Source organism: Anopheles cruzii, chromosome 3 (genome assembly GCF_943734635.1).
Source record: "Anopheles cruzii chromosome 3, idAnoCruzAS_RS32_06, whole genome shotgun sequence".
NCBI lineage: Eukaryota > Metazoa > Arthropoda > Insecta > Diptera > Culicidae > Anopheles > Anopheles cruzii.
The window spans coordinates 55,890,589-55,913,978 of NC_069145.1; the positions used below are offsets into that span (position 1 = coordinate 55,890,589).

General features: G+C 48.8%; 2 protein-coding genes across 2 annotated transcripts in view; one reads left to right on the plus strand and one right to left on the minus strand.

The window, feature by feature from the left end:
* The first annotated feature begins 68 nt into the window (after positions 1 to 68).
* On the plus strand, positions 69 to 7,616 carry LOC128271778 (medium-chain acyl-CoA ligase ACSF2, mitochondrial). Its single transcript, XM_053009414.1, has 6 exons — positions 69 to 292; positions 795 to 1,005; positions 1,140 to 1,268; positions 5,819 to 6,039; positions 6,113 to 6,475; positions 6,786 to 7,616. The coding sequence occupies exons 1-6, from the start codon at positions 228 to 230 to the stop codon at positions 7,594 to 7,596; spliced, it is 1,800 nt and encodes a 599-aa protein (XP_052865374.1). The 5' UTR covers positions 69 to 227; the 3' UTR covers positions 7,597 to 7,616.
* A 2,609-nt stretch (positions 7,617 to 10,225) lies between these two features.
* Positions 10,226 to 23,390, minus strand: part of LOC128270641 (streptococcal hemagglutinin) — a 106,390-nt gene continuing 93,225 nt past the window's right edge. Inside the window, exons 12-15 of the mRNA XM_053008050.1 lie at positions 19,525 to 20,075; positions 12,910 to 13,093; positions 12,123 to 12,849; positions 10,226 to 12,046 (exon numbers count right to left, since the gene is read on the minus strand). Coding sequence (XP_052864010.1) covers positions 10,300 to 12,046; positions 12,123 to 12,849; positions 12,910 to 13,093; positions 19,525 to 20,075 — 3,209 coding nt within the window. The 3' untranslated portion in view covers positions 10,226 to 10,299. The remainder of the gene's footprint in view (positions 12,047 to 12,122; positions 12,850 to 12,909; positions 13,094 to 19,524; positions 20,076 to 23,390) is intronic.

A 23,390-nucleotide genomic window follows, 5' to 3' on the forward strand; every position in this document is an offset into this window, starting at 1 on the left:
AACGGCTTTGCGTGCGCAGCTAAAGTAGCAGAGCCCTTGGAGGCTTTTTTTGCTGCTACCGGTTCCAGTACCGCGTGAAGTAATTTAATACCGAACCCCAAGCACTTTACTGTATCATCAGTCAGTCAGTCGGCGTCAGTTAGTCAGAGGTAGAGGTGGTGTCAAGATCGCGATCGCATACGTCCGCGTAGTGAATCGGTTCATTAATTCAAGCTCACTAGAAAACGATGGCACTGCGATGGTTAGCGGCTTCAGTTAAACTGCATCGGGGTCACCGAGCGGGGTGGATCAGGTACGTAACGACTGTGCTGTAACCTTCGACTCACCCTGTGTCGGGTAGTGCGGGTTCTTGGACAGGTTAATTCTCGTTCCTCATCGACGGCGATGCGGTAGGCCTGATAAAGACCATGGGAAGCGATAAGTGAAGCGAGTAAAACAACTCACGAATGACCTTGTCGAATTTGGTCAGATAATGAGTAACTCAACCCAACGCGATCGTTGCTATAAACGATCACGTTTAAGGAGATCGTTTAAGGTAACGATCTGTTGTCAGGCTATTCATCTCATTACCTGATAGGAGTGCTTGAGTTGTTAATTCTAGACCACTTTACGTCGACCGATGCCGATGATAGAATTGCTCAATTAGAAAAAAAGAACTTTGTTTTTATTGCTGATCAGCAAAACTAACTAGTTGTAAAATCGTACACACAAGTCTATAAAAAGTGAACACAGTTCCTGAGATTTCGCCCTGTACAATGTCTCTCTCTCTCGCTACCATTCCCACCCGTACTCAGATGCGCCCAGACGGTTCGCACCCAATCGACGCAGGATCAGGACCAGCACGAACGGCGCCAGAGCTACGTGCATCACATCGGTAGCAAACCGCTCGTCTACCGAAACGTTGGTCAGCACCTACGGCTGGCGGCCGAGCGGTTCCCGGACAATGAAGCGGTCGTATCCTGCCACGAATCCACCCGTCTCACCTTCTCCGCCGTCCTCGACAAGGTATCTCGACGGCGCTGAGCCAATTACCAGACTAATTAGGCGACCCGTCAATGGCGACATCATCGTCGCGACATCGACATTAGGTCCTTAGGTCCTCGGAAAACGCCATTGACATATTCGTCACCGTTCGACAGGTAGATCGTCTGGCGGCTTCCTTTTATCAGCTCGGTCTGCAGCAGGGCGATCGGGTCGCTGTTTGGGCACCGAACGGGATCCTGTTCTACCTCACCAACCTGGCGGTGGCACGTGCCGGTATGATTTCGGTAAGTTCCTGGCGCTTTTCTGGTGCCGAATCTGCGTAGTTCTGACGTGTTTGGGAGGGGGGGGACGCTTTATGGGCGCATATTGGTGACGATCCAGTCCACGTTCGGTCCGATGGCCGTGTAGACGTCCGGATACGAATCCAGGCACTGCTTGGGACCGAATGAGAGCACCCCGTAGAGGACGTACCGTTCGCTTGGGCCAACCAGCTGCACCGACTGGAGTGCCGTGGCCGCCATGTTGAAGACGCAGGCCGCGGAAGATGGGCCGTTGCGGCCGATGCATATCTGGCCGGAGGTTTTCTCCAACGGCACGTCCTGATCGTTGTACGCATCCTGACAGGTGACCGAATCGATCGAGCTCGGAAAGCTGCGCTGTAGGTAGGTGTCCCCGCTCCGGGAAAGCCATCCGGTACGGATGTAGTACGAAGGTTTGTGGCTTTTCAGCGCCGTGGAGAAGGGCAAACAAATGGGCTTGATGTTGTCTGGAAAGGAAAGGCAATGGAAGGCAAATCTGTTATGCTTATCGCCATGTGTATTCTTATCTACTCTATTTATCAGGTCTAACCCTATGAAAGTAGAGCGTGCAAACAGATGACTGTAGCTGTCAATTTGGTCTTCCTCATTATGTTTTTTTGGCAACACTACCTTGTTTTGATATTAGGCAATGGATTTCATTTCGAAAAAAAAGAAAATTTAGTTTGCAACTTATCTATGAAGAAGTTTGTCGACTTTTGTGCCAGAAAATAACATTTTGTGGGGATCATTGCTTTTCTGCTACTTGCTGAAGAAAACTGCTACAGAATAGTATCAAATCCTTGTCGAAGCTTGCTTTTGGAAGATCGCAGTGCTTTAAGCGGTTAAAAAGTTTAAACATGGCAATTTTGACCTAACGAACGAAGAGCGTCGAAGAATTCCAAATAACTTCGAGGCCGCTAAACTACAAGAACTTTTAAACGAAAGTGACAAGCAAACGCAACAACAATTTGCGGGTCAGCTAAATGTGTCCCAATACGCCATATCCCTATGTTTGAGGGCACTGGGAAGGATCCAGAAAATTAGAAAATGGCTACCACATGAATTGAACGAAAATTCAGCAGGAAAACCTAAATAGTAAATGTGAAATTCTGCTCGCCAGATACAAAAGGAAGTTATTTCTCCATCAGATCGTAATTAGGGATGAAAGGAAAAATCATGGGTCCGGGTCCGGGAAAACCATCAACTTCGACTGCAAAATCAAAACGATTCGGCAAACAGACAATGCTGTGTGTTTGATGGGATCAGAAACCACAAGCTCCTAAAACCTGTTAAAATCGTTAATACAGATCGCTACCGACAAAAAGTGATCAATTTGAACCATGGATTGATCGAAAACCGACCAAAATGGGCCAGCAGACACGGTGCGGTAACTTTGTTCCATGACAATTCGCCTGGACACAAAGCAAAACTGGTTCAAGACATGTGATTTCTTTGGAAAAAGTCTACTTTCATAGGGTTAGACCTGATAAATCATCGGCTGGTTCGACCCGATCAACTTTTGACAGTGGCAGAAAACATTGGATCAAACTGCTAGGATCGCGCCGCGGCTTCTTAAAGCGATAAAAGGGATCTGTCACAACGAAGTGATGCTTACCTTGGTTCACGTTAGCCTCCTGCTGCAGCCGCACCAGCGCCAGATCGTTCGCATAGGCAGGCCGGTTGAATCCCGGCAGCACGATCATCTGCTCGATTCCAATCGTTTGCGCTGGCTGCTGACACTGCGTCCTACCGCCGACCGTGGCACAGTCCGGATCGGATGCCAAATTGAACTCTCCAAGCCGCACTCCAACTCTGCAAACAAAAGACCTTCGTTAACCAACCGAGACGAGACGAGACGAGAATGATCGCAAACCCACATCTGATACGTAGTGGTTGGCAGTGAAACACACTGAGCTGCGGTCAGCACGTAACGCCGGGTGATAAGTGTCACCTGACAGAGCGTACGCCGCTGGCCACTGCTGACGTGCCAGTACTCGAGCACCCCGAGCCACGGGTAGCCTTGGAAAACCGGTTTCGCATCTTCCGCGGTGTTCGGGTAGCTGTTTACTCCGCAGATATCGAGCGCCAGCAGGCTCTGCCGGTCGATCACGGCGGACGAGTACGGGCTGCTGGCGGTGCCCGCCGTGTAGCGGTTGATCCAGTCCAGATACGTCGCCACATCGCTAAACCCGGCAAAGTCTGCCGACTGACAGTGCTGCCCGCTGAACGACACAATCCCGCGCACGTACCACCGACTCTCGATTTCGAAGTACATCCCACCGCCACTGTCACCGCTGCAAACCGTAGTACCTGCGGAAGGTGGTAAAATACACTAAAGACCGAGCTATCGACCGAGGGAAACGACTTTACTTACCATTACGGAAACCGGCACAGTACACGTGGCGTGTAAGGACGCGACCGAAAAGATCGCGATTGCTGTCCAGGCATGTCTGCGTATCGACGATGGGCATATACGCGACCCGTAACCGATCCGCCACAGCACCCACCTCGGTGATGCCAAACCCGACCACCGATCCGACACGACCAACCCACGGTCCAATGTCCGTTTTCGCCCGGTCCCACAGGCAGATCGGTTGCACGTAGTCCGTGAACTTCATATCCGTCGCCAACTTGATCAGCGCGATGTCATTGCGGACCGCACTCGCACTGTACTGCTCGTGGACAATAATCCGGTCAGCCTGGTGCTCCTGGGTGTGCTGCTCGGCCGCGTACAGATAGGTCCGCCCAACCTGCACCGACAACCGGTCCACTGTAAGAACTCCCTGGTGAGATGTAACACAGTGGGCGGCTGTCAAAAAAAAACGGTGGTTAGAAAGGAGCAGACTGGCCTCGCTGGCCCGGGGGGAGGCTTACCTGTCAGAATGGTGTTCTCGTTGATGATCGTCCCCCCACACTGGTACATGAACGTCCGTTCGAGCCGATGGAAGATGGCCGCATGCCACGGCCACTGGCCCGAGATGGCTTCCTCGCCGCCAAAGATTAGCTTCGCATAGTCGACCTTACGTTCGCCACAGCCCTGGCCAAGTGCTCCCCGGTGCAGGAGGAGCCACGCCAATACAAACACCACACTCACCCAGTAGCTCGCAGGGGACCACATGCCTGATCCGCTTGATAAGCCCACCTGATCGTGACTGATCTCGCGATCGTGCGCCGTCGACCGAAAGGGTGTCGTCGACGAAATCGAATTTTGTTGACACTTTGAGTTAGAACGCACGCGGAAAGCGCATCCCGTCGAGGCGAAACCTGTTTCGGGGAGCCGGTTCTTCGGCGATTTGGGGAACCCAATCGATAGATAGCGGAAACGCCAAAATTGGCGGTTTCTCGGAATGCGTCACGCGAACAGGGCCCGGCCAGAGCGGTTTGACGTCAGAAGTAACTGTTTTGGGCGCGCTAGACTTAAGGCGCTGAGACTAAGAAATCCGACCGAACGGTTTATGAATTGATAGATTATTTCTTGCCGTATACGAGTGGTGTTCAAAAAGTAATGATAATTTTGCATTTACGCGGGCTACATAAGTCCGATTTTCGATTTTTTTGTGGCGATAAGTTACTACACATATCAGTGATTTATGGTGAACAGTTCGGCCATTTTGAGTAATCGGTCAATTTTTGACAGCTGTTTAGCTTGGACAAGATTTGACTCATCTTCGATTTTTGTCTCTTCCATAAAATGGATGGCAAAGAATCTTTATAAAATTTGGTGTGAAAAACGAAAATATTCGATTGGACGCAATCGATTTGTTGACTGTGGCTTATGGTGCAGCTTTTAAGACCAAAAGCATTGCTTATCGGTGTTTCAAATTTTTCTCAGTGGGCCGAGAAGATGTGAACGTCGAAAAGCCTACTTTGATCGATTGTGAACAGTTTTGCTTGCAGTTTTCTTCGATTGCAGGGTCGTGTTGCATCATGAGTTCTTGCCAAATAACAGAACGGTCAATACAAAATATTTCCTGCAAGTTATGCGAAATTCGCCCGAAGCAATCCGTCACAAATGTCCGGATTTGTGGGAAACCCAAAATTGGCTGTCGCGCCCCTGCTCACACGTCGTGGTTTCTGCGCGAATTTTTGACAAAAAAAAAAACTTTAATGATACCAAAGCCACCGTATTCTGTAGATCTGGCCTCCTGTTACTTTTTCATGTTCCGGAAACCAAAAGGAGGCATGAAAGGACGACGCCACGATACGATGTAGGCGATAAAGACGGCATCGAGATGAGTCAAATCTTGTCCAAGCTAAACAGCTGTCAAAAATTGACCGATTACTCAAAATGGCCGAACTGTTCACCATAAATCACTGATATGTGTAGTAACTTATCGCCACAAAAAAATCGAAAATCGGACTTATGTAGCCCGCGTAAATGCGAAATTATCATTACTTTTTGAACACCCCTCGTATGCCATAATCTTAGGTTTCATGGTTCGGTTCAACTTATCTGTGCTCCGGGACATTAACTGGACACAGCGACTGCAACTATTTGGGCTTTTTAATACGTAGTTTCGGTTATTTTTTGGCAGGTCGGCATAAACCCAGCGTACCAGGTGCTGGAGCTGGAGTACTCACTGAACAAGATCGGTGCCAGGGCGATCGTGGCCACCGAAGGGTTTCGGCAGGCGAACTACTACGGCATGCTGTCCCATATCGCTCCCGAGCTGGCCACATCAAAACTGGGCCAACTGACCAGCAAATCGGTTCCTTCGCTCCGGAGCGTCATCATCGATAGCAAGAAGAAGCTACCGTAAGTCGAAGAAGCAGCGAAGAAAGGGGTTTCCGTCAGTTTTGTACACCGTTTGGTCGTTTCGTATCGACAGAGGAGCGTTCCGGTTTGACGATCTGTTCGAGCTGGCGGGCGAGCAGGACATCGCGAAGATCGAACGGCTGCAGCCACGGATCTCGCCGGACAGTGGCGTCAACCTGCAGTTTACCTCCGGCACGACGGGAAGTCCGAAGGCGGCTCTGATGTCACACTATGGCTTCGTCAATAATGGGTTGCACATCGGCGAGCGTCACGAGCTCGACCGGAAGGAGCACCGGATGTGCGTCCAGGTGCCACTGTTCCACGCGTTCGGCATGGTGATTGCCCTGATGGCGAGCATCTCGTACGGCTCGACGGTGGTTCTTCCGTCGGCCGGCTTCAAAGCGGCCGATTCCTTGGCTGCTATCGTACGGGAAAGGTACGTTCCAGTCAATCGCGGACCATATCTCACGGATGCTCCATCTTATTACAACTCTATGGATCAATCGGAACCAAAATAGGAGAACAATGTCTAAGTGGTGTCCAAGAATCCTTTTAGAAGAATTGTTTAATTAGAAGAAGCCTTTTACATTTGCCTCTTCATATTTGACTATCTCGATGAGATCTCTTCGAGATCCATTGACCATCATTATTCACTATCAAGTGTTTCGAATGTTGAAGACAAGATCTTTTTAACATGAATGATCTTACTTCAATACTGTTGGCAACGGTTTTTCCCCTGTTTTCAGATGCACGGTAATCCTCGGAACACCGACCATGTATGTCGATCTGGTGCGGCGCATCGTCGAGTCCGGGGCCCGGCTGGAGACACCGGAAATAGCGACCACCGGTGGGGCTACCTGCTCGCCGAAGCTGTTTGCCGACATGAAGCACACGCTCGGTGTACGGAAGGTAAAAACGGTGTTCGGAATGACGGAAACGACGGCTGTCATCTTCCAGTCGCTCCACGAGGAAACTCCGGAGGATGTACAGGAAACGGTGGGTCACGTAACCGACCATTACGAGGCGAAGGTGATCGACACCGCCGGCCACACTGTGCCATTCGGGGAAGCCGGAGAGCTCTGTGTCCGCGGATACGGAACGATGCTCGGGTACTGGGGCGACGAGGAGAAGACGCGTGAGACGATCGGGGCAGATCGGTGGCTGAAGACGGGCGATCGATTCGCGCTGCGGGAGGACGGATATGGTAAGATCGTTGGACGACTGAAGGAGGTCGTGATACGGGGTGGAGAGAACATTTACCCGAAGGAGGTGGAAGACTTCCTCAACACGTACCCGAAGATCCTGGAAGCGCACTGCGTCGGGGTGCCGGATGAACGGTTGGGCGAGGAGCTCTGTGCCTACGTCCGACTGAAGGATCCCTCCGAGCGAATAGATCGCGAGGAAGTGCGACGGTACTGTGAAGGGAAACTGGCATACTATAAGGTGCCAAAGTATGTGCGCGTCTTGAACGAACTGCCCAAAACGACCTCCGGGAAGGTGCAAAAGTTCAAGCTGCTGGAGCTCTTTACGAACGAACAGGAACATGCTCAGAAATAAACAACTCAGTTTTATATTCTTATCGTTTGGTGAATCATTTGATCAGATAGATCATACTAGACTGTTGCTAATTTAGGTTAAAAGTACAATTGAACTTTAAGGTAGATAATTTTAAAGCACGATTAAAGATTTTCCGGTAAACGCACTAATTTGTCTTCCATTTCAAACAATCTATTTTTCGACGATGGGGCCTAAAATGTAATATTTTAATTAAATAATTTTCAAATCATTACTTACGAATGAGCAGCATGTTTTGCATAAAACACAAACGCACTTGCTTACAATATCGTGTTGAAGACACATTTCACGATGAAATATTTCAACGTGAACATATTTAAGCGGGAACATTCAAAAAGCCGTTAAGAAAAATACATTTGTGCAGAAAACATAAATTAAAATCGTACTCTTGGAACCTGGTTTTCTGTTTAATCTACTTCTCTTCTACCTCTTCTACAAACCATGTTTATTTACCACAACCATGAAATGGTAGTATTAAATTAATTGTAGTTTGCACATGTTACATGTAAAATTCCTCAATCAGAAGAACATCAAGCAGAGGTTGTAGAGAAAAGCCGAAATTCGTTCTTTAAGATTGGTGCCGACGAAAATAAGAAACGATTCTTGTCGACGCCAAACAACATATCCTAATAATTAAAACGCGAGAATTAAAAGAATCACAACATAATGAATTTGTATACTTCTACGTTTCGTTTTTCGTTCAGAGGCTACAAACAGTTTCGGATGCAAATTACATGTTAAACCGAAGAAATGAAAACTATAGCGTTTTAATGTATTGCAATATGCATTACCATTTGCATTCATCTGTATTTTTTATGTTTATATGATCACCAGTTTAGCTTTCTCGTTCTCGTTATTCCGTTAGCTGCGCCACGCGTCTCACTGCCGTCCGTTTACTGCCGTCCGACACATGCTTAACAAGATTACTTTACATTCTGCTTTGGGATTAAATTATGTGTCTGGTTGTAATAGAATTTTAGCTTTCGATAAAGTTCGCCATAGCTCACAACTCTCAATCTCCAACCGATACCGCTGGCGACTAAACACACCCTTGACACAGTTGTGTGATCTCCGTTCACCCGTGTTTCTGTAATTCCAAAACTCGAATATTAAGTAGATCATGGTTTTCTAGTTAATGTTTCTGGGTGTGTGTGTGTGTCTGTGTGTTTTCCCAAATTGGTTATTGTATTTGTCTCGCTAGACATTTTGCCAACTCAATTCTAGCACAATTAGTTTTAGTTCTATCGAGTGCAACGATGATGCCAAACACCTTCGATACGATACTCAAAATACTTCTCTCGAAATGTGGCTTTTAAAGAGTTTCTTGACCATCCCTCATCCTCCGTTTTCTGTTTTCATGCTAAATGCTACTGAGCGTACAAATCTCTCTTATTCTCAACACAACAAATTAATTCTAATTATTGGAGCTCCCACTTGACTCAACTTTCTGTGTACACGCGATCCCCCCCACGATAAACGGTAAGCCGCTTTCGCTCACGACGATGTTGTTCGCGTAAGTGACGAAGGACCCCTTTGCAAAAGGGTGGAAAAGGTAGAGTTTTACAACGATCCGCTAGCGGCCTGCGATCGGACACAGACACAGATCGGTTCGATGAAATACAACCCGTGGCCACCGCTTGCAGCCGCTCGATAGATTTTTTTCCAAATTTTCTCCAACAACAAGGCAACAGGTTAGGTGATAGGAGAAAGGTTGAATGATATAATACAAAGCAAAATGTACAAAAAGGTGTCGAGAACGGGGTACATATGCGACAGGGTCAAAGGGTTAGGTAATATCCATCGAGACTTCCGCTTCCTATTACAACTATCCTTTAAATGGTCCAAATACGCTGTTCATGTTTATCCTACTCGCCAGCGCGCTGATTAACAGACTGTCACAAACTTCATTCGCTGCTAATTCTCTTTATTCCCATAAAAACTCAAATGTTGCATCCACTGCATCCAACCTTTTCGTGGTGGAAATAGAAGTAAGGTACCAGAGAATATACTAAAAATGAGCGATGAAAAGAAAATGTTTGCAAAAAAATTAATAATGGGCCGCAGCCACAATGAAAGTAAAAACCAAAGTGTCTTATACTTTGTAATCAGTGTAGTTGTATCTTTTCCATTTCTACCATCCATTAAATATTCACATGCCCTTCCTATCCCTCTCTCTCTTTGCCGTACTCTCTCATTCTTAGACATTCTTTCGGTCACATACAACTTGGTGGACGTTACAAGTAAGCACGATAAACGATTATTATTAAACACGAAACAAACTTACACACTAAAAAAAATAATAGACAACTAATAAGCAACTCGCTCTCGAACTAAGTCAATAAGAATTCAAACTAACCTAGTAAACCCTACGTGGGATCGGACCAGCGCCGAGAGGTACGAAGGACAGCCGTTGGTCACTGCGCGCGGTCGAGTTCGGAATCACTTGCGACGCTTTTCGGACGCTCGAATGACGGAAGCTTCGAAAAGCGCTTTGCTCCGTGTTTTTCCTCGTCCATCGAGCGTCCATCATTCGGCGATTCTGGCGCTGGGAAATTTGGTTTTCTTTAAGAAACAATTTTCCCGCCAGTCGCCTCCGTTCCTGCTCCGTCTGTCGTCCCGCTACAATATTTGTCTCGGCGACCGGCGGCATCTCGGTTGGTGAACCTAGAAACTGTCGTCGTCGTGTCATACGATCGATTCCGAGCCCGGGTCTCCGTCCTCAGACCAGCTAACCTCCATCGGAGTGTCGTTCCCCTCGCCACCGTCCCCGTTGGCGCTTCCCGCATCACCCGTCCCGTTCAGACTCGCCACGATCTTCTTCATCAGAGCGTCCTCCAGCGAGACGTTCGAATGGCGCCGCCGATGGTGGCGGTGGTGATGACGGTGCTCCTTCGGTACTTTTCCCTCGCCCATGCCCTCCATGTCACCGTGCATCCTTTCGCTGCTCCGCTTACCGCTTATCGATCCACTCGGGAGCGTTGCATGTACCGGGCTGCGGCCATCGCTGCTCCCACACGACAGACTTCCTTCTTCGGACAGCAAACACGACGACGAAGAGGAAGATGATGCCGAGGAGCTGGATGACGAGGAGCTCACGGAAGCGGATGATGATGCCTCATCGTCGGAGTTTGCACCCGAAACTAGAGCTTCACCGGCCGCCTCCAGAGGGCGACCGGTGCAGCTCCCATTGGTGGTGGCGGCACTCCCGTTGGACTTTCGCGTAAATTCTCTTCGCTTCTCCCGAGCCGTCGCCGTTCCAGCGCCACCGTTGCTGAGCTTTGGCGAACCGGTCAAAGCGGTCGTATCGCACGTGATGAGTCCCCGATTTTCTTTGCTCTTCTTAAAGTTTGGCGTTTTATCACGATGGAACACTTCCACCGGCATGTCGACGACGCACGACGTCTGCCCGCCGCCGCCGCCCATCGGTGACTGGGGCCGCCGTCGGGTGGCGAACGGGCTCTCCGGTTCGCTCAGCAGTTCGGTTTCTTCGAGAAAAAGATCTTTCGTTCGCTGGTGAGGTTGCTGCTCCCCGAACGATTGCTTGCTCGTGCCGGCCACCAGCAGTTCGTTGTCCTCGGACAGGTAGCGCTTGTGCGCGTACGGTGAGCTACTGTACAGGGGTTGCTCCTTCCACGACGAGCCGGCCAATTCGTGCGGCATGCGCACCGGTTTCGGCGCGCTCAAAGCCACCGTTGTCGATGCACCCGAGTTCGAGCGGACAATCTTTTTCGGCGGTTCCACCGCCTTAATGCTAACCGACTTCGAGCGCAACCGCTGGCTGACGGCCGATACGGGGCTACAGATCCCACCGCCGGCCGGCTTAGTCGGTGACATATCGCTCGAGTGTTGCCGGAGAATCGAAGTGGCCGAAGTCGACTGTTGAATACCAGCACCGCAGCCGTTTGACTGACTGAGAGCGGTACATTTGGGCCGCTTCGCTACCGATTCGGTGTAGGCGGCACTGGAGCGAAAGGACCCAGCACGACGCACCATTCGCGAGGCGGACACCTCCGGCGGTTCGTCGTCGATTTCGAGCACCCACGAAACGGAGTCACTCTTCTCCACCATGCCCTTGATGACCGGGGACGTTGGCGGCGAAATGTCGTCCATATCGAAGAACCGATCCGAGCAGCTCGAGCGGGACGTCGTGTGGCTCAGTTGATGGGCCGATGAGGCGTGCTGCTGTTGGCCGCCACCACCACCGGCTGTGGCCGGCGCACTGTGGTCCAGGCTCGACTTGGATGTGTTCAGCATCATGCAGCTCGAGTTTTCGTGGTAACTCTTCGACAGCTCGGCGTACGCGAGGGTAAACTTCTCCGAGTTCTGCTTCAACCGCCACTGGAGCTCCTCGTTGTGCAGCGAGAGCCGCGTTTTGATTTTGCTCTCCTGGCACAGGTTGTCCTGCAAATGTTTCAGCTTTTGTTGCAGCTCCCTGTGGAAAGAAAAGGGACGGTGCCAGGTTAGCTTCCAGCGAACTGATTGGATTGTACTTTTCACTCGCTACTTACTTTTCCTCCTCCGTTTTGGTTTTCAGCTGCACCTGCAGATCTTCGATGCGCGACTCGAGGCCCGAAATCTTCACCAGCGCCCCCGGCAGATCCTTCGCATCCCGCTCGTACTGCTGCGTTTGTTTGCGCAGTTCGGAGATTTCACGCTGCTTCAGGTCCAACACGCACCGCAAACTTTCCACCTCGTCCTGCAGCACCTGCAAATGGTTGATGTTGCCAGAGGAACGGTTCAGCTGCAGCGGAATGTTAATCGCTTGGGGTGAAGCAGCGACCCCCGTGGCAGAGACATCCATCGCGGCGAAGCTGTTACGCGACTGTCGCAGTACCACGCACTCGTCCTTCGTGATGGACAGTTTTTCCTCAAGCTCGCGCTCCTTCTGCTCGGTTTCGCGCCTCGTTCGCTCCTGATCGCGCGTAAGGGTGTTCACCTGCTCGATCAGATCCCTTTCGCGCATGGCCGCCGCCTGCAACCGCTCGCTAAAGGCCAGCTCGCTGGAGTGCACCTTGTCGCGCAGCTCGTTCTCGGTACAGCTCAGGGCGTTGATTCGCTGCAGCAGATCAAGCTCGCGGAGTCGAGCACTTTCGGCCTGAGAAGCCAGCTTCGTCTGGTAGTCATCGATGCGTGCCAGCAACTCCCGGACTCGTGACTCCTTCTCGTGCAGTTGAACCTCGAGTGCCGCGATTCGATCGTCGGCATTGTGCTGTTGCTCCGTTAGGCAGCTTTCCACTGAAGAAATTAGATTTACGATTAGTAACACCATCGATCGGCGGTAGACTGATCACTTACCTCTACTCAACTCGCAACGATGCAACTCCTGCAGCTCTGTTTCGCGTGCCGTCGTCTCCAGCAACTGTTGCTTCAGCGTTTGGCCGTCGGTGCGCGCATCGTCGAGCATGGTTTTCGTTTCCAGCAGATCGTGTGTGGTCTTCTGGTGTGCCGTCTTGATCGTGGGACAGGAGAAGGCATCCAACTGTGGTGGAGAAAGGTAATCAAACATTTATTAGCAACACTGCAACGCTCAAAGAACAACACTGAAAAACCCGCGTCGCACCAGGAAGAAATGGAACCGTCGAAACATCACGCACCAAACACCGAATGCCGGCAACGGTCGCTATGCAAATGATCACACCCCGAAGGCTGGTCTGTGTGGCAAAAATTTTACTTTTGCCATCACCTACGACGGAGTGCCGCATTGGATTCGCTCGATCTCACAGATCAATCTCGTGCGTTCCAGTTGAGCGGACTTCAGGAAGGTTCGCGTTACATGCACCCCGTCAAACACCAGAAGTGAACGATCAATTTATAGGAAGCTGCAGTGCTTCGTGGGAGCACGATCGACTTCTCTCTCTCGGACCGAGGGTCAAATGGCCACAGGTGAAGGTGGCTGAACACCCCCGAAGCGAACCATCCACCTATGTAACGCTGTACCTGTAGGGATTACCCCAAAGGCGGTGGAAACTCAAGCGTATGATTTGCGATGATGATAATCCTCTGCGAAGAGAATCGTTCTTCGTGCCATTTCGGAGCTGTTTTTTCCCCGATCAGGTAACGAACAAATAGAGGAATAAATTTCCAGTTTTCGGAAGGTCAAAACGTGTCCACGTTTTACACGAAGCGGAGCGTACTTTTCCCACAAAATCACAAACTATTTACGACTGTCCACAAAGCTTGTCAGCAATTGTAATAAAAAGTGGAACCTCCAAGAACTCACTGGGGAACTTCAGATGTTGACACTGGAAACTTACCACTATTAAATCGTGCTCAATCATGCTGTCGAAGTCCCAACACGGCCAAATACCACACACAATTGTCAGCCAACGAACGAACTTTTCAGTCGTCCCCGTTGGACGAAATACCATCCGCGCAACACCTAGCAGAACTGTTTTTATTTTTCAACACTTTTTCTCTTCAATTTCACAGCCTCATTATTATCTTGAGATGCTAAAATTGAGACCTATATTGTACGGTCAAAGGTAACCAAGCAACTAGAGTCTGCATCGGGTCGCTGCTCAGACTAGACTGAGGCTGTGAAAAAAAGCCCGACACCGTAGGACGGAACGGAGCATATGCTGACTGTAGGTAGCCACGAATCCTTGGTTTAGCAACCACGAACTTTATCCCATGAAAGAGAGGAACAGGGCGATCACCATCTCCTGCTTTACCCTGCGGGGGGTAGGGTACCTTAAGAGGGTGCTTTAGAAAAGGATGCACGTATGTAAAATACGCGAAGAAAAATGCCATCCCCGGGCGATACTTTTAGGGTAAGTGACCCCGGAGCTGAAATAACTAGCACAGGTAACAACCCGACGCCGATGGACCGTGTGCATTATTTTTCGAGCTTTAAATCCTACCTTCACTCTACCCAGGTGCTGCTTCGCTACGGAGACGGCATACAGCAGGACGCAGCATAAGCCGACGAGTATCGTGCCAGCGAACGTTACTAACGACCGCATGACAGTGTGAACTGCGTGCAAGCTGACCAACAATCGGTACATCACTGGGTTCACGAAATACACCCTAGAGTTGGTGACATTCTACCCAAACTTCGCCACCAATCAGCCTTCGAAGGCCCTTCGATATGCGATAAGATAAAGCATAGCAGGCGAGCGGCAGAAGAGTAGAATACCCCCTGGAAGCACACCGCGGCAGGTTCGTTCAAAATTCCCCAAAAACCCAAATTAAAAAGAAAATGCAAATACAGATACAGATTGTCCCGAGATCCCGAAAAGGGTTGTCTCTTTTACAGCCTTTACTTCCTATACTCTGCTCTATATCTGCACTGCTTGGGCCAAAAAGGAAGGTCCAGTAGAAGTTTATGATGTGCACTTTCTCACTCTATTTACCCTTTCAGTGTGTGCTGAGGTTTTTGGTTTCAAAATCTACAAATTGTGCGTTGTAAAAGATTAATTTAGTGAACATTTAATGCAAGGCAGCCACGATGCTCTCCAACAGGTTCTAGGCTTGGTCTCTGGGCTCGCTAATGATAATGAGTCGATCTTTGTGTCCGAAACTTCAGAGGCTGAAGATTGCACCGACATGATGCAGGTACCAATGCGTCACGTTTTCGCTCTCATCGGATGCAGTGGATAAGGGTTTCATTCGTTGCAATATTTTCATTCGAAATGCAACCAACTTAGACTATTGGAATGCAGCAGAAAGCAGCGAGGCTGTTTGTTTTTGGGCGGGTACACCCGAGAAAAGCCCGAATATTAATAACGTGTTTTCCCGAAGGGCCGCTTTCCAGTAACACAATTTTTCATGCTCTGCACCAGCACACGGTGTCATGTGGAGACAATATGCCAATTTGCAAATATTCCTTCATGACCGCCGTCCAGCTGTTTCCTGTATAGTCGCAGCACCGTTTATTGAAATTTGCCGTCCCAGCGGCTGTTTCAAAAAAATGCGGATCATCGGCTGTTAAGCAGCGTAATCCGAGCGTACAGAAAGGAATATCCCGCAATTGATCCTATTGTCACAAGGCAAAGGTTCGATTTCGAGCACTGCTCCAAGGAATCAATAATTCCACTCAAAATCACAGCACCCCAAAGAGCTTAAAATACCGATCAATGTACTCAAAACGAAGCCTTTTGTAGAGCACCTGCTTCCACCAACAGACTTATGCGTCGAAAAAGTAAGGCTTCAAGTAGAACTTTTTACACTGCAACATCAATGCACAGCGCGAAATCTTGAAACTGAAAGTTTCTCGTTGTACCTGCGGCACAGGAACACGGTTGCGCGTACAGGAATCAGGCGGTTGCAATCACTAAAAGCAGTTCGGCGTCCTCGGTTTGATTTACATTTTTAATAACACTCCCTTAAGGTGACGTGACTGTCCCCCGTGAGCCGTAGCGTCTCCCAGCCTGCTCGGGGAACCTACGAACCTGTGTGTGAATTATTGATTTTATGATAGGTTCACTTTACACTCTCATTTGCATACCGGGCGATACGTTTTTCGTATCCCGGGGACTGGAAAAAATCTGAGCTTCCATTGCTTCGCCAGGGAGAGAGCGCTGCACTTGCGACGAGAGCGATGAGATGGGGAATTATCTTTTATATTTTACTCAGAGCTCATCGACCAGCCCAATGGGCATTTGCATTTTATCACTTCGAATAATGTATGCGTATGGGCAGAGGCAGGACAACGCGACCAGCGTACTTACGGACGAATTGTTTCAACTACTTCAGCTTAATATTCTCTCACGAGAAGAAAGGAACGGATTCGGTCAATATACGAAACTGGTGTGTACATTCGAATAATTATTCTAATTTTTGGCTGCCAATGATTGCTTCAGGTGAATGAAGCGGAGGGATAAGATTGCAGAAGAACGTCGGTTCGGTTAAATGACATCCTTTCCACTTGGAGAATACCAATGAGAAGGACGAGAATTTATGAAAATTATACGAGCTGGAATTTCCGGTCCAGCAGTAGCACCGGATGCATTCAAAAGATGGTCAAGTTTCCCACGCCTTTGCTAGAACGCATCTGATGTAGAATGCATAATTTTAAAGCGGTACGGTGAGTAGAAGTTGTCCAATATGAACAATATAAGAGAATACAGTTTGAATGCCAAGGTTATGTAGTGGCGAGTCACTTCCAGCAGGATAATCGACATTTTTGACATTATTGCACACTCCTTGAATGTCTGCTGACCAAATTTAAGTCAGAATAGGACCCCGAACCGATGACCAGCCCGTTGATACCAGCTGAGCTCGAGTTTTGGGCATCTTGAAACTGAAAACCGTTGAAAGGTTGGTCAAGCGGTCGAAACCGCCCAACATAATTTTCTACCCTAATGATAGCTGTTAGCCATCACCTGTTGTGGCTGTTGGGCCGATCGCGTACCGGTTATGTCATAAACCTCCAGAACCTTTCCCTCTTTACAAGGTTCTTCTGCCGGCTTGTGCGTTCGGCGGAACTAACTGTTTTAGCAGCGGATCCGCCTCTTTATCGCACCTTTCGGCAACGCATCGCGGGTAAAGAGCCCTGAGAGGGAGTTCTACAGCGCATACCGCCATCAGCAGCAAGCGCGCGAAAGTATCTGTAGGGAGGACGTTCAACTGGGCCCAGCATGTTACCCTTAAATTAAGCGTGTTTTCAGATTACTGTAGCACCGAATCGGTACCGCCAAAGCGTTCGTTCCATTAGAGAGAGTGGCCGATCGGTGAAAGTCTCTATATCCGGCTGCCGCAAGTGTCCAATAGCGTGAGATCCGGCTGCTTCCGATCTCCCGGCCCGGCTGGACTGGGAAAAGTCATCAGCGCAATGAGTAAGCAAACGCTCGATGAGACGAATATTTGGCCATATAAGTCCCCGTCATCTCTACCATCAGGTGGTGAGGGACATAGAGAGAGAGAAAGAGGTGGTATGGTGAATCAGTCGGCAGGTCTTTGTTGTCTCCGATTTATCATGCTCTGACCATGCTGTGGCCCCGTGGGTTGACACGTCAACACGAGAGCTACGATACGAAGTACCTGTCCACAACCCGACGGGCACAACTAGAGCATAAATCATTGGATTTGTACCCCGCCCAGGCCGCGCGACCATTCGGAAGCCAAAATAAACAAACAACAGCGGCCGCTCCGATAGAGAAATCAGAGCAAACTCGGCAGCATCCTTGCGCTGGACAAAAGGTACGACCGACCCCAAGCACTGCAAGGTTCCTGCGGTTAGCACGACGAATTGTGGCCACGTTGGAGCTCAACGCGTCACCAGGAGGTGGTCGGGAACCGGGCTTTATGCCGGGCTTTGCATTCGCAGCCCATTCGTCGGGAGGATTAACGCTGCGCCTGTGGTTGGGCGAGGAGTTGTTTATTTGACAGCGCGCTGACAACAGGAGAATCCTTGCGACAACAGTTTGAATGTTGATGCAAACGCTGCATTAACCCGCGGGCATCAGCGCATTCGACGAGTGCATTCGTTTTTCTCGTCCTTTCTTGCTTGCCTTGACTGAAATCATGAACCGAAAACGGCCATTAGTAACTTTTAACAAACAGAAGGTCAATATAACGGTAAAAATGTCAATCGACAATTCGATTTGTTTTTCATCATTGTCATTGGAATTAATGAAATTAATTTATAAACCGGTTTAGACGACTGAAGATAAGTTATTGTTGGCAAACGAAGATTTGTACCAATAATTTGTAGACCTTTTAAGCTAAGCGAAAAACACCGGCACGAACACTGACTTTCAACTTTAAGTTGGTGCTTGTTACGGATCTGTCCAATCCATAATATAGACTGTTTCATTATGTCTAAGCACGACTTTGACAGAACACTAATCACTCCACATGCCGTTTAAAGTGTCAATTTCGACAGATTCTTTTACTATACGCTTTAACTTAAAAAAGGTGTATAATACGCACAGGTTTCCTGAACTTTTCTCGCAAAAAGGCGAAGCATTTCTCCAGAGGAGTGCAAACAGAGTTTGCACAAATGTTGCAATATTCCCAACATTTTACTTAGTCAGTTGGCAAAACAGGGAAAAATAAGCATTGGAGCGGTTCGAAATAAGGAAATTCAAAGAAGAAAGCCGCTTTCGAGATAAAATGAAATCTGGGCGGAAAACGGGTTCGGCGGATAAAATTTTGGACCAAAAAGTCACGCGTGTTTACACCAGTAAGAAAAGTGCCTCCTTCCGAGATGTGGCAAAAAGACACTATGAGTACCATCCATCGTGCCATAATAAGATAAGGCCTGAAGACATAAAGGAAAATTGTCCACAGACAAGACCGATCGAAACTTTTTGGGCACTTACGACGGCATACTTGAGAAAACATGTAAAGCCAACCAACACCATTGAAATATTCGCCAAAGATTGGAAGAAAGTGCCCAAAATGATCAGAAATCGGTCTGTACAAAAGCTAATGCGTAGTGTTCGTACAAAAGTTCGATCATACGGTTAACAGGAATGTAATTTTGTAAAAACGTACTGTTAAGAAAGATAACAGAGCGTTAAAAACTGAAAAAATGGAGTTTACTTCTAATTTCAAATTTTGGCGTTCATTTAAAATCGTGCTTAGACATAATGAAACGGTCTATAATAATAAAATAAATAAACTTTTTCAAGTAAAGTAAAAAGACTCTGACAACTTACGACATTGGCATACGAGAATCGATTATCTAAAAAACAGTACTCGTAACTACTTGAAATGCGGATCGACCTTTGGACCACCGAGTAACGCATGTTCCAGAGCGTTCACAGACCAATGTAGAACCGATGCTGCAACCGCAATTTGCCCCAAGCAGAGGGGTTATCAAATCCGCCCCTCCAAATTGAAACACGTCCCACTATCGTTCCATCCCAAGCGGATTGTTTCTCGTGCACTCTAAACGATCGATACTAAACGAACCATAAAATCAAAAACTAAAACAAACCCACCAACCCAACCCCCGATACTTACATTAAAAACTAAGTATTGTACTAAAACACCCAACGCTTCCACGCCCTTCTGGGCATGGTTGAGCAGACTGGCGTCGACCAGCTTCGGGCCCCCGGCGGCGGCGACGGATGAAGGTTGCGCCGGCTCCCGGTCCGACCGGATCGCCGCGCGATCCCGACGATGATCACAGTTCGGTTCTCCACCGCCGTTGGCCGCCGGCTGCTGCTGCTGCTCGCCTCCGGTGGTCGTCGGTCCATTTTTCTTTCCACCGGCGCCGGCCATCGGGGCTTCCGGTGTGCCATCGCCAATCAGGAGCGGCGTGCTGGATTTGTCCAAAATTATAGTCCCATTCCGCTGGATGGCTTTCACCGTCGTCGTCGTCGTCGACGATACGCCATTGCTGCCGGCCGCGTGGTTGTGTTGCGCCGCTTGCGGATGGTTTGCCGTCGCCGTGTTGCTACTGACGGTGGCACGGATTAGGGACTTTGTCGCGGGTTTCGGCGAATGGGTCGGGGCGACGGTTGCGGCCGATTTCGTTGTTGCTGGCGACGCACCAACCAGACGGTTATGATCTGCGGGAGACAAACAAACATACGGTACGGTGGGTGAGAAAGGAAGGATAATGCCGAGGAAGAAAGAAACCCCTCGCCCAGACAAGCATCGCGGATTTATGGAGCCAATAAAGTCGATTCGAAAGAGCCATAAAAATAATCATCCCAATTGGTCGGAGTCGGAGAGCTCCAAATTTTAATTAAGAATGTGCCGAGGGAAGCGAAACACTTCCGCCGTGTGTGTTTTCACAGGTGCAGGTTGAATGATAGCGCGGGCAGCGATCGTTAGCAGCGATCGTAGAGACCACGGTGGAAATACACGGAGCGAGCGAGATTTCCCAAAAACATCCCATTTCGTGGCCCATTCATGGTCAAGCTACGATGCGGTTCGGCTGGTGCATCGAGTGTGTGTTCATTCAACTTTTTCCGGGTGGTTGCGCTTTATTTGGGTGGAAAAAGGAGAAAAAAACACCACCCAAATCCAGGGTTTAAGACCTCCTATAGTGTGTGGCCCCGTACCGCGTGGTGCGGTTATCGTAAATTAGAAAAGTTTAATGCTCGCCGACGGCTCGTTCATAAAGCCGCGTATTATGAGGCGATTTGTTTGCACAACCTAACCGGGAGCCAGAGTTGCTAAGTGCCGTCATCACACACGGTCACGAGAGATAGGATAAGGCGGAAACTCGTAACGTAACATGTGGATTTTAGTTTTGCAGATTTTAATGAACCATTTCACGCTGCTGTAGGGTGGTTATTGAACGTCTTTTCTGTATGATTTATCCATAGACAATAATATAAAAATTACCGCTGAGGTATTATTCAAGAGGTAGAATTACAATTACATTACAGAAGAGGTATTATTCGAAAAGAATCTGCACCATATTTCAAAAAAGTAAACTTAAAAATTTAGACTCAAATTAATTAAACCAAATCACTTGAACGGTACGATAAAAACGGATTCACTTAAAATCAAGCGGGATGCCTGTTTTAATAACAACTTGAAAAATTCCAAAGAGAAAAGATAAAAGCAGCAAATAAAGAGACAAAATGAGTAAATAAATAGACGAAATAAGTAGAAAAATGTTTGAATCACCCGCCGCCCCTTCGAGGGTAAACACATTTGCAATGCAAACAAAACAGAGATTGTTCAACTTCAACAGCTCGATTGGAAACAAATATTAGGAGATGCGAATTGAACGATCGAGAAAGTTACTCAGTTTGCGGCACCGCCTTCACCCAACCACCGGCCCCAAAAAGCGGAAGGAAGTAACGCGCGTGTTAAACGATTTATAATTTATGCTACACTCTTCGCGCTTCGGTGGTGTTCCCGGCGAACGGTTTTAGAAGGAAGCCACTTCCTTTCCGGTCCTTTGATCGCAAAATTCACTTGTTTATGGCCAGGGCATTAGGCAAACCGTTTATCGTGTGGGCAATGCCCCTCATTCCGCTCAAGAAGTTCCGCGTATCGATCTTTGCGTTTTTCTACTCACTTTCAATCGGGCAGCGAACTTAGGCGTTACTTAAAAAGCGTTCAAATTGCTTAATATTCAAACAATCAGCAGGCTCGATGCAGCAACGACAGCTGCGCATGTAAATTGGCCACCATAATTACTAATTCATGTTGCAGTGTGCGTGCACCAGCATGACGGCCAGTCTGTCCGTGCTCGTGTAGAACGTTGGGCTCCTCTTCGGCTTGACAGTTGCGGCGCGAGTGGCACACATATGGTTTTATGATTCCCATGCGACATCCATGCTAATGACCAGTTCCAAGCCAGTTCCAATCGTTTCACTGTTCAACTTCCTCACCGACCCCGCCGATCGGGGCGAACAATCTCTGTCAATTTGATCAAACGATCGGTACGAGCTCATCAAGATGATGACCGGTGATGAGGCCGCCGACGCCGTCGCCACAATGCGATCGCAATGCTGATTACCGGCAGTGGCGAGCGTCTTCATGTCCGGAAAGTAAGCCAACCTTCAATTTGCCGCCAACAATCGGCAACATACATTCCGTGGTGGCTGGCGGCGCTGAACTAATAAGCCCGCCGTCCTCAATTTGCCGCTGCTTCTGATTAAGCTCAATGTAGAAACGATCGTACGCAGTGATGATGGCCAACGCGTCTGCCAACTCAAGTGACCTACACCAAGCGTAGCTCAACTTGGAGATCGTCAGATATCCGAGTTGGAGCTCCGGGTTGTCACCCATTCTGTGAAATCCTGATTCCGTCAGACGGATAACTGGTGATAGAAACCATAAGCCATATCTCTTACTGGAATTTGATGACGAATTTAATTAACTTCGCAGACGAGGTCCCCTACATCTCTCTGTTCCGTCTCTGACCTTACGGACACCAGAATCATAGCGGGGTGCATCTGTAGCTTAATAAAATTAGGACGCAAGTTGGGGGTTGCCTCTCAAGTGGAACAAATGGTTGTTAAAAGATGCCTACACCACAAGCCACCGTAAGACGATTGAACAATTTTGTTCACAGTTTGGTACGATAATGTATGGCCTACAGTCTAGGCCTACGCCCGGAGCAGAGATTTCGGAGCACTATTCATCACACACTTCAGTCGGGTCTTGTTAACACCATTTGATGCTCTCTTAACCTCTTTTCCGTTTAGCAACGGCCAATTAAGAAGACGTTCATTTACATACGGCCCTCGGGACCCCTTCTCTATTGTGGCCACCTACGCGACATTTGGAAGACATATGCGCGCGGTGTTGTTGGTCAACTCCAGGGACGCACAAAAAAAAGCGAAAAACACTAAGCCGACAGTCGGATAAACAACGGGTGGTCCTCTATGACGACCCAGTGTACGCGGCAGAGGCCATTCCGGACCGCAAAGCATTAAAAAGGTCGGCACGAAGCATTACATACGCTGACCGCGCGATGGCGTCATCGCGAAACATAAATGTTTGTCCAACGCACACCGCGCGTAGCAACTTCGTGCAAGTCCACCGGCCGGCCACGTTTCATTTTGGGGGCGATGTTTAGAGAAAACCCCAAAAATGCGTGCAAATCGATATGTGGGACAGAGCTCGACTTTTACGGTTTATTTTGAGCAAATACATATAGCGAGATCTTCAACTGCGCCGTATCTTGAAGTGTGTCTAGAAGTGGCCAAAATTCGTCGGCACGTCCGGCGTCGTTGGCTAGAATAATAAATTCACTGCCGGCGTAAGCCGGCGATTGGAGAGAAGATTACAGCGAGCAACGGATCTGAAAACGGTTTTTTTCTTATGCTCCGCTCCTTGCAGTGCGCAATTGATGCCCTTGACGAAAGACTTCCGACACGCCGGAGGAGAGCATGCCGTGGCGCTGCTGGCCGGCC